This window comes from Symphodus melops (genome assembly GCF_947650265.1).
Source record: "Symphodus melops genome assembly, chromosome: 21".
Classification (NCBI taxonomy): Eukaryota; Metazoa; Chordata; class Actinopteri; order Labriformes; family Labridae; genus Symphodus; species Symphodus melops.
The window spans coordinates 5308497-5320649 of record NC_136711.1 but is presented as its reverse complement, the minus strand read 5'-3'; the positions used below and the strand labels follow the sequence as shown (position 1 = coordinate 5320649).

General features: G+C 42.3%; 1 protein-coding gene across 6 annotated transcripts in view; it reads right to left on the bottom strand.

The window, feature by feature from the left end:
• rbfox3a (RNA binding fox-1 homolog 3a) overlaps positions 1–12153 on the bottom strand; it is a 499685-nt gene that overhangs the window by 252265 nt on the left and 235267 nt on the right. For all 6 annotated transcript variants that reach the window (XM_079372549.1, XM_079372546.1, XM_079372552.1 and 3 more), the window contains exon 4: positions 1918–1980. In XM_079372549.1, the coding sequence (XP_079228675.1) occupies positions 1918–1939 (22 nt within the window). In that variant the 5' untranslated portion in view covers positions 1940–1980. The remainder of the gene's footprint in view (positions 1–1917; positions 1981–12153) is intronic.

The following is a 12153-nucleotide window of genomic DNA, read 5'->3' as shown; positions in this document are numbered from 1 at the left end:
ATAAAGTCTCACAAGTTAAAAAATAAGCTTGATATCGGCTCTCATACATCGGTACACAGATACACAATAGCTCATCAAAAATCTCCACATGGAGCTTCAAAGGAGCTTCACTGGATCTCCAACAATGATCGTCGTCTCTTTGAGCGGCGCACGACTTTTCAATTAGCTGCCATGTCAGTGTGATTGGGCTGCAGAGCCTTGATTGGGCCTGGAGGCCTCCTGACGAACACTGATAGAGGCTAAACCAGGCCAAGCTGTAATTGATATTACGGAGAGGGAAGAGGAACTGTGTGTGTGTGTGTGTGTGTGTGTGTGTGTGTGTGTGTGTGTGTGTGTGAGTGTGTGTGTGTGCTTTAGTTATTATGTAAATGATAAATTCCAGTCACTCCCTCATGGCATATGTTGATTAAGCGGATCTCTACTATGAAATATTTCATGGCTTTGCTCTCTGGTGTTTGCTCAAAGACGATCCAACCATTATTTCTTCTTGTAATGATTTGACGAGTAAAATACCCGAACACATCCACCGTACCGCTCTCTCATCATCGCTTTTGTCCATGTGCTATGTTCTATTTTTAAACAACAATGTTGGAAATTAAACGCCCAGCTCCAGAGGTATACATACAGGAGACTCAAGATATTACATGCAATATAGTGGTGCAGAGGCTGAGGAACTCCATGGATCGTGTGTATTTCCACAGATCTAAGCTGGTTGTGATTGATCTTTCCTCCTGCGATTAGATTGGTATTGATGTGCTGGTGGGACAGATGGCCACACCTACAGCCAGGGTCACGCTTCAGAAGCTCAAAATTTAATCGAAATAATAATACATTTTTTATGATCAAGCTGCAGTGAGGGTTTGGAAGCGAGCGTGGAGTTGCAGAGGAAAAGTGTAGTGCGGGGTAACATTAGGACCGAGCGTTTACGGCCAGCGTTTACGAGTCCGCACTAAAACACAGCGTGCTCGCTGGAAAACTGGGAAACATAACGGCAAAACGCTTTGTGTTTAAGATCCAAGAGCGACTGCAGAAGTTCATCCAACATAATGCGGTTGAACATTCCAGTATTTAGCTGTCTGCTTTTTGCTTGATTGACAACTGCTCATCACCGATACTCATCCAAAATAAACAAAAGAAAGAAAACAGACCTTTTAATGCAGCTTTTTTTTCTAATTTATGGTGTATATACTATATAATGAGAGGGAGCATGTAAGGGCCCAAAGTTCAGATTAAAAGGCCACCATGACAAGCTGTAAATAATGCATTAGATACCAGGTCCTTAACTTGTGATATTTTCACCTCAGCAGACCTGGCAGCTAGGGTTAAAGGAGCCTTTTCTTTTCTTTATTCAATTATTGCAGAGAGAGAGAGAGAGATAAAGGAGAGAGAGCAAGAGGGGAGGAAGAGGAGAGAAAAGGAGGAGGGAGAAGAAAGGTGGATGGATAGATAGATAGCGAGATAAAGAGAAAGAAGGAGAGAGTGTGCAGCGGTGTGGCAGAGGCAGGCAGAATTAAAGAGGCTTTTTTGTGGCGTTTAATATCCATTCATTGGCTGGACTGCTGACACAGTGAGAGCACTGCACTCAGGATTTATAGCCACTTCTAATGGGCATGCCCAGAACCAAAGCACTGCAGTCAGCACATTCTCCCCTCTTCACACACACACACACACACACACACACACACACACACACACACACACACACAGGCATCCACACAGACAGACAGTCCACTGAAAACACACACACACATACACACACACACACCTGGGTTGCTGTGCTGTAGATGTCTGAGCACACGTATCAGCGAAGTCACCAGAGATCTGCTCGTGACGAGCGACTGTGTTTTTAAAGGAGAAGAGTGCATTCCCATACATATAAACACACGCACATACACACACACGCGCACGCAGACTGACCTGCCCAACTGGGGGTCTCCATGTACAGGCGACGGGTCGCAGAGAAGGGACCTTGGTGCTGCCCTGTTAGAAAAGCAGAGAACACACAGAAACATGTTAACAGAGGCAGAGCGGCGAGTCACACACCTCGTTCACATGTTGAAAATCTGAGCAGCCGAGGATTCCTCTACAGACGGAGAACAATAAATCCACACCATAACACAGTATGACTATGAACTGTGCTTTTTAATGCTGCTATGGAAGAATTCACTTATCTCATTATAACAAGGCTGGTTTTCCTGGGCTTTTGTGTTTCATGTTGGGGGAATTTTTTCACTGATGATCATCACCTGACCGATGAGTGATTGTCGGGTTGATACCAAAACTGCTCCCTTCTCTTTTCTGCTCGCAATGCCTTCGTGATCCAAAGGCGAAAAATATGAACGTACGCAGCCTGAGTGACATCAGCTATCTGATAGGGCAGGGTCCTCTGGAGGCTGGAGATCCTGATTCAGCCTAACTATGAGTCAACCTGAAGACAGACTGAGAGCGGGAGCTGAGGTAGATTTCAAACCTCTTGAAGAATTGTTACGTGGCGCCCACCTGTCAATCATGCCAGATACAGTCCCCAAAAAATCCCCATTTATACGTGTGCCAGTGATGACAATAACTAATCAGTCCTATTTTGTTTGGGGGGTTTTTTGTACCAGACTGTAAACATGTTCATTTCTGCTGTAAACACCTTTTCTGCCTGATGTGTTTATGTGACTTCCTGTGTTCCTGCAGCCAGCCTCAAGCAGACGCTCAACAACCTGCAGGATTTTGCACTTCCGTATTAGCTTCTTTTTTTAAGAGCGGAGGTTGCCGCTCGTCTTCGCCCGTCATTCTTTGGCACAGTGAGTAAATATGTATAAATGCACAGAACAAACCACGACTCAAAACTGTCACCATACACCTGAGCCTCTCTTGTGTAACACAGGAATAGTCTCCCGATGTGAACAGACGGGGCCAGAACTACCCTTAAAACATTACTAAAGACTTTCTGGAGTGCGTCTGTAAAAAAAAAAAAAAAAAAAAGGCTTCAGTGTGTTCAAAGGAGTTGAAGAGCGATGAACAGCTGCTTAGCCTGACCTTGCAGTGGAACCAGGAGACAAACAGATACCTTTGCTGAACGGCTTTATAGAACAGATCTTAGATACACGTCTGATGTCTCATGTCAGCTCAGTGAATGCAATGTATGATTCAACTGACGCCACAGAAGACACTGTTGTGCTGGAAGCTCCTAACAGGTGTAATTCATGTAGTTTGGATGAAGACATTTCAGGCTCACGGTGTGGCCTGAGCTAAAAAAAATAAATGTTTTTAAAAGGTAAATAACAAATGATTCACTGACTTCCATGGCAGCCTCAGTCAACTGATAGAGACTGACACTAATGTGATACCGTTTATCTGGTATAACGTTAACATCTGCTGCATCTGCTGCATGGTCATTAGATAAAGCGACACACACACACACACACACTTATACAAACACAGCCACACAGGACGCAGCGGAAAGAAAAGAAAGATGGAAAAATGAAAAACGACTTTTTGAGAAGCGCTCCTGTAGCTGAACAGCAGCTGTGACAGCGGCGCTCACTGGTGTTGGTGGGGACGATGGGCTCAGAGGGTGACAGGCTGGGTGGGAGGGGGGGGGGGGGGCACCTCTCGCTGCTGTATTATGGTAATTAGTGGTGTGTAATGGTGGTGCGAGGCCTATTCTGATTAAAAATGCATGTGGCGAGCACAGGATGGAGGAGACTGTGTGTATGTGAGGATCTCTTAAATGGTCGGCATTAATCTGATCTATAGCTTTAATCCCTACAGTGGCTGGGATGTGTGTGTGCATGTATATGTGTGGTGTGTGATGTGTGTGTGTGTGAGTGTGTTGGTGTAAGCGTCTCCGTGTGAGAGAGCGAGGCTGAAAGAGTTTGAAAAGTCTGGAGTTGAAGCCCTCGTGTATGTTACAGTATGTTTTTAAAATAAAAATTAAAATTACACTATAAGAGGCTGCACCAGATATTCTGTGACTTGGCAACCATGTTTACCTTTTGTTAAAGATTTATCACCTAACACATAATTATGTAAATCTGTTATTGCAGGGTTTTTTGTTGTTCTTTTTTTATTTTTTTGTGTCTGCTATGTATTTGTCAGTTTCTTCTTCTCATTGTCTGGCTGTAGGCTTATTGATGAACCAGTGCTCAGGGAGTTGGAGTTTGGATAGGTTTGGGGTTTTTTTGTGATTGTTTTTGTGAAATGTTTAAAAAAAAAAAAAAAAAAGTTTGATTGTGAGTGTGAGCACAGCCAGCCTCAAACGGACACTCGATTAACTGCAGGATTTTGTGCTTCCACATCTGCTTTATTTTCTGACAGGAGGGCTGTCGCTTGGTTCCGACCTCAAATCAAAGCTGAAACATGCACAGAGGCAGAGCCGACAGGAAGTGAAGACATTTTTTTTGTCACATATTAATTGAGAAAATGCTTAGAAGACAGAAGGAAAGAAAGAGAAAAAGATGCATGAAAGGAAAAAACAAGAAAACAAATGAAACGAAACGTAAACGAGAAGGGTGAAAAGTTAAATGAAACAAGAAAAGAAAGGTCACAGTGGAGAAAAATGAGTCATGAAACATTTATAAAAACACAACAGAGAGGGAAAGAAATAGAAGAAGAGATAAGAGTAAAAAAACGGGTTCAGATATGGGCACAGAGGAGAAAAGAAGAGAAAGATGAAATAGGTGCAGATGGGAAACAGACAACAGAGAGCAGCGTGTGGAACAGCAATTTATCCTCTTACAATAATGATAGAGTTCATTCAGCAAACAATAACAAACAGATAATTAGCTGTCAGCAGAATGTTTAATATACTTTTCATCTTCTCCCCGACGCAGAGCAATCGCAGACATATGAACACATAATTTAACCAATATAGACTAAATGTCCGCAGCAGATGCATTCATCCTCCTTAATGCAAGAACACACACAAACACAGACATAATGCGGCTGCTGAGGAGGGGAGGAGCTTTTACTGCCTCGCATTCATTTTCTGAATTAATTCCCTCAATGGGCCTTTTCACATTTACACAATTTTTGTACGACAACAAAAACATGTAAACACACAGTTTGTTAAACACCACGAGTCAGTTTACAAAGACGAAAAGGGGAGGAGCTACAAGCACCTGCAATTTTGAATTGAACCTATAACCGCACTGCCCTTGTGCCAACAACTGAAGTGTGCATACAGACATTGAACAGGTATGTATTACGCTGGGTTTCTGAGGTAAAACCATAGACTGTCTGTGCCAGTGATTTTTTTGCCAGTCATGTGTATGTGACGTATGGCGTTCCTGCAGCCAGCTTCAAGTTGACACTCAGGACTTTGCACTTTCTCATTGGCTTTATTTTTCAGGACCGGAAGTCACTTGCCACTTGGGCAAGTTAAATGCAAGTTAACGATAGAAAGTGCTGGATTTGCAATAAGTGTCATTCATATTAATACAGACTGTGTCCACCACGCAAACACTGGAGAATATAAGGACTCCAGCTTAAAGTCCAACTATGTTTGCAGTCTACCTTTAGTGGATGTTGAGCACATGCATAGTTATTAGTTATTTATTTAGTGATTTCTGTAAAAAATAAAAAAAAAATAAAAAAAATCACATTGTGCAGAAAATAAATTATAAAGAATTGTCATTGAAAATATTTTCCTTCAAGGTTCAGTATTAACCGTCTTGTGGCTTAGCTGGAATGTTATTGAAAAAAATGTGACTGTTAGTGATGGCATACTGATTGTGACTGTGTAAACATGCAGTATTTGTATTGGCCAGGCACGTGTAAAAATTAATGTAGGAAGGTGTGTTGCATGCCCATGATGCCGTCGTGCATATCAGTGTAAAGAATAACCACTGATACGTCACTAAAGTTTATATAATTCAAACCTAACATTAATATATATCAAACCTAACAGAATGTCACATGAGATACTTTGGAGGCTGCAAGGTCAGGAGAAGCAACAACAGTTCCTGCATCTCTTGTGGTGTCATGCTGATTTCATAACAGAAACCACGAGCTGAATGTAGACTTGCACTTGTTACCTCAGCGTCTACACTCTGCTAAAAGCTCATCTGTCATCAGTGTAATTAAAAGATCCCCCTTCACCTGTTTTTGCTGCTGTTGGATCTAAGGAACACAAGGGGATGTTTTATTTTTTTATTTTTTTATTTTTTTTTAAAAAGGGAGGCGTTAAGTTTGGAATCAAGGAGTCATGTTTCAGATTGTGACCACAGGAAATGATGTCACATATAACTTAGAGGAGGGAAGTGATGTCAGGACCCACCAGCTTTTACAATATCACTGCATGTCTGATCAAGTCATAGTTTTGCAGCATTTAATCATCCAGAAGAAAAGGGTTATTTCAAATGTTGTGTGCGCGCACGTGTGTGTGTGTGTGTGTGTGTGTGTGTGTGTGTGTGTGTGTGTGTGTGTGTGTGTGTCAAGGCTGAGCTCCTCGACTAGGGGCCCTTGGCAGGTGACTGGGCCTGATTCCATTAAGCAGCCAGTAATTTGGCCCACGCTTAATCAAATCAACTTTAATACCTCCAATCAAATTACAGCAGCCTCCTGTGTCCCATCACACTGAGCCAGAGAAGACTCGGTGGTTAGAGAGATGGAAGAAAGAAAAGAATGAAGGAGGGAGAATGGAAATGGAGAGAGAAAACTAAGACTTGCACAGAAGTCCTGGGACGTTTCGGAGAAAAGAAGTACCGTGGTCAGGATTTGATGAAGCGCTAACAGCAGTGGCGGAGGGAGGGCAAAAGAGCAGCAGAGATATACAAACAAGACATGTACGAGCGAGGAAAAACTCAAGGAAAAGATATAATACAAGACGGTCACTCAACTGGAAAGTACCTGAGCATGTAGAGCATGTGCATCACCGCTTGACACTTGTTGTAATCCATATAGCACATGCTGCTGGTAACAGAGAACTGCTAGTGTTGGACCGCCGAAGGAAATCATCTTTGACTGTTAAATAAATCTCGTAAAAACGGCGCATATCTGTGGTAAAATTAGCCGATGCCAACAGTCGGATATGATACGATACACTACACTTTGTTTAAATATACAGTCGATTGTTTACATCTGTTTATTTCTCCTCATGGCACACAGCTTTCTCTGAAACAAAGCTTGATTGAGTTTTTGTAATAAAGAGCTGAATGTCAAGTGACAGAGTAGATAAACTGCTGGATGTCTTCCAGCGTTGGTTTTGTTTGTGTCACGTTTTTCTCCTTTGTTGAATTTATTAGTTAGTGGTTAGCTGTTAGCAGTTAGCTGCTATCATGTGAAGCTATTATAAAGCTGACGCGGCTATCGGCATCCAGCTCACACGCCGCCCACTGAATTGGGCACGGTTGGCTGTGGAAACGCAAACGGGATCAGGCTTTACCAAACCAAACTGTACTGATCCGTACCGGACCGTGGTGTGGAAACGGGGCTTTGATAAGCTAATATCGACTGGTCGATTAATCGGTCGGGCCCCAAGTGAAGAAATAAAGGTAAGAAATTAAACAGAAATGTGTGTGTGGAAAAAAGAGAAAGAGAGTAAGGGAGAGGGAGAGAGAGAGAGAGAGAGAGAGAGAGAGAGAGGGGAACACCAGGGAGAATATTGATTCTGTTTTTCAGCAACAAGAAGTAAAAGTAATCACCTCCTCTACCCAGTGCCATTTATACTGAGTGTGTTTGTATATCAGATGGGTTATTAAAAATTAAACGGGCACTTACAAAGAAGCGTAAATGTTCATGTCTAGTGTGACAGATATCATTGGTGTCTGTATTTACCAATGACTGCGATGCTACAAAGACCATATACACTGGTAATGAGGTAAACTGATATAATCCAGTTCTATGAGCGTTTAAAAGACAATATCAGTATAAACACTCATGCCACAGAGATGGGAAACTTGTTTGGGTTATTTGTGCAAATATTAACGGATGAGACATCCCATCAAAGAAGCCACAAATGTGGCTATTTGGCTATGATTGTTTTGTCTTAGCATGCAATTGGAACAGAGACTAAATGTAAATGGACGCAGCCTGAGTGATGTCACCCATCTGTTACTGCAGGGGGCTTCAGAGTTCCATCGATGAAGGTCGCCATGCCGGCAATAGTCTCTACCTAACTTTCATTAAACCTAACAACAGGCTGGAGCTGGAGATGAGGCAGGTTTGAAGCCTCTTGACAAACCACTACACCACGCCCAGCTGTCCATCAGGATTTTGCACTTCCACCTTTGCTTCATTTTTCAACACCGCAGGATACCGATTTGTACAATGACAATTCATAACAAGTGTTATCCCTAGCTTTACTATCTCGAGATGCTTTACACAGGAGCATATGAGATAACATGCAGGAAGGATTCCTCTTTTGTATTCTTCATGTTTCTGTTGTTCACCCTTCCTTGCCGCCGAGGTTGGAGGTCAGAGCAGGCCGTGCATGAAGGAGGACGGTGGAGGTTGTGGGGACGAGACAGTCCAATTGTGGTAGCTTGGCGTCGGGTAAAATAAAACTTTTATGCAACGACTTCATAGCTTTACATATTTTATCCTAATCTCAAGTTTTATATTGTTATTATTACATTCTGTGTAACAGTAAATGTAATGCCAAAATTCACTCTGATAGAAAGAGCTTTGAACTCTTTTTGGAAATGTACAGTATGCTACAAGATGAAGCTAAATCTAAGCAGATGTTTGTTTATTTTGCCAACTTGTCAAATACAACAGCTTGAGAAGAAGTTTTTTCACAATTTAAAGTACTAACTAAAAGAAATACGGTTCCACGTCATTTTGTTTCCTGCCTTAAAACATTTGTTAGCATCTCAATAGATGTGGGTGAAGAAAAATAAGTGCTTTTTTGTATTTTTCTGTTAAATGTTTTTTTTTCTTTTTTTTTTTTAGAACTGGCATCTTTTCCTCTTTGACGTCCCAATTCTCTTATCCACTCTTTTATCTAAATCCCAGAATCCCATATTTCTCCACTCAAATTGAACCTGACAAACCTGCCTTCACCCACTTCCATCCAACCAATTATTTGCAGCAGTTCTCCCAGCAAGTGTTTGTGAACCCCAGCCCTGCGAGCTCTCCTGGTAGAGTGAGATGAATTGTTGCAGGGCCAAGATGTTTCTCAGCACATTTACTAAACCACATGTAACAGAAGTAAATGAGAGCTCCCAAATGCCAGCACACAGAGGAGATAGGCAGTTCAAAACACGCTCGCTGAGGAATAACAGTAAGTGCAGCCACGGGACCATCAGTGGCAGTAACAGGAAGATGAAGGTGTGTGGGTGTGTGTGTGTGTGGTTGTGTGTGTGTGTGTGTGTGTGTGTGTGTGTGTGTGGGGGGGGGGGGGGGGGGGGGGGGTGGGGGGGGGGGGGGACTCAAGATACAGGAATGGACTGTATATTGACAAGAAAAAAAGCAAAGCATGAAAATCAGGATAGGAAGGAGATACAGTTAAGAGTTTGTGCATTATGTATATAGAAATAGAAAGCCCAATAAACCATAGAAGAAGTGGAAGGAGACTGCCGATAGTAAAGACGTAAAAGTGAGAAACGACCAACTGTAAAGCCTCCAAAATAAAAGACAACACAGAAAAACACTCCTGCAAACACACACTGCCACAAATGACAAAACCATGCATAAATAATCACAAAGGGCCCAATGCGTTTCTTCCAATTTGTGTTTTGATTTGAGAGAAAATGCAAGAAGCTATAAAAAGTGCCAGTGATGTAAAGCTACATCATAAAAGATCCATCATGTCATAGCTAAAGCCATTCCCCCTCTGGGATGACGGAAGCACATCATTTGATGTTTTGTTTTTTTCGGGATTGATAGCTGATCTGTGACTGTTGGGATTGTGGTTAGGAAGGAAAAAGTGTTGTGAAAGTTCCTGATGGGTTGGTAGTTGGGGGTTGGCGGTGGGGGAGACATGAAACCTGGCTTTAACGGTAATGATGAGAAGCGAGCTGGGGGGACGTCAGCTGTTAATGCGTGAAGCCCAGCTTCCTCACTAGCAGTAATCCTGTAGATTTCATCTTGTTTAATTGGGTGCTTCTTGGCTCAGAGTAATGGGCCTTTTTATTTTCTGATGTGTACACTCGCTGGGTGATGCAGGCTACTGATGAGAAGTCCTTTTTTTTCTTCTTTTTCTCCAAGAACATTTTGCAGACACCATGATGCTTCTGTGTACTTTGTGGATCATTTTGCATAACATCATCATTCCTTGATTACATTTCATTTGCCAGAAGATGTCAACAACAGAACCTGACTGGATTCCTCCAATTTTCCGGCGGTACTCATCCCACTATGGTGTAAATGACTATTCTTGCTGATCTAGGTATATCCATGTGGTTAAGCAGATGGCAAATGAGGCTCAACTGCAGGGCCACGATGAGGGATCAGGGGCATGTCCCTTACTTAAGTGACAATTGATGACACATGGTCCTGAAGAACCTTGGGGTGTCATTGTACTTCTCCACAGAGAGGGCATTAAAGGTGAGTGAGTTAAGCATTTCACCCAGCTGGCAATGTCAGGCTGTGTTCATTCACTCTCAGTACCTGTACCAATGGAAAGAAATCCAGTATCATGTGTAAAAAATGCGTAATGTGTAACTTGTCCATGGTCATGTTACCTATTCACATAAAGTGTTCCCCAAAAGACGCTGACAAGTATCTTGAGAAAAACTAAACAATAAATTCCATCTGTGCTTGTAAAAAAGGAAAACACCTCACAATATAACTTCTTTAAGATAACATATGGACCATTTGTTGAGGATTGTCATACAAGTGTGAGAGATGTTACGTCTGCACAGACCCTGATCTCTGACTGTATTTTAAAGTTTTGGTTGAGGGGTTGGGGTGTATTTTTGTGTGTGTGTTTCCTTTGGACAATAACAGCTTGCAGGTGACATTGTGGATTGTCGATTGGACGCCATTCAAACAGGCGACTCTTAGGGATGCTTAGCGGCAAAGAGGAAACGTGTAATCAAAGTGAGGCGAAATGCCACGTGGATGAAGTTCGTTCCAAAATGAGGGGAAGCCTGTGGGGTTTTTGTTGGACAGGCAAGTGCCAAACACAGGTATAGTCACACTGGCTAGCTTGCTAAGTTAACTGAACTTATTAAATACTGTACAATACACGTTACATCCGCAGGTAGCTTAAAGTGTAGGTACAAGCAGTAAACCTTCATGGCAACCCTGTAGTGAGCGTTTGTATTATATGCATTGTCTTATATTAATCAGGCTGTGATTGACACTTTAGAAGAATTTGAGCACGCCTTGAAGCATTTCATAAATCGGCTCATGATGATAATAACAGACTTCTCATGTTCTTCTTAAAGCAAACTTAAAAGGTAATGTGTCTCAAAGAATGTTCGCCTCAGTTATGGTCCTTCATGTTTTAAATAAATGTGATGGTAGAAGTTAAAGTATCTGGAGCCCTTAAACATTTGATCATCAGAGAAACCTTCTTTTCCAAGTGGAAAAGATTCTGTGCTCCCGAGTATCTCTTTTTCAACGTCTCTTCCTGTGGCTGATTTTCACAGTCCCACATAACTCCATCTTTATGGTTGACTGTCCTTACTTTTTGAAGACCCACAGTATGCAGAATGGCTTTTTCAATTCTTGCCCTCGTTTATTGTGCCAGGTCCACATAAAAGCTTGATTGTAGCTATATACTGCAGTATGCTTGGCTGTGTGTTATGGCCACTGATCTTTATGTCTCTCTGCACGGGAAGAAGACCCCAACCTCAGCAAAACATCAGCTCCATATGCATTTGTGCTTGTGGGGTGTGTGTATGTGTGTGTGCATAATGGAACTCTATGCCACTACCAACACCACCATCACCAGTCCATCTGCATACATTCTCCCGGGGGATGCATACAATAGGAACACTTAAATGAGGCATGCATAAATGGATGAAGCCCCTCTCGCGTCATACACACATACGCCTCATGTGTGTTTCCTGGGTTGCATGTGTTTTATTCCACCCTCTACATGCCTGGTGTTGGCAGTTTGGTAATTGAAAGTGAAACGGAGGAAAAATAAAGAAAGATGGGGGGGGTGGGGATGTGAAGATGCAGCAGGATGAGGAGGGAGGGTGAAGTTGTAGGCGTCAGACACAATTAACCCCTGGAATAATTCAGGGATCACATGTGCTGTAAACACCT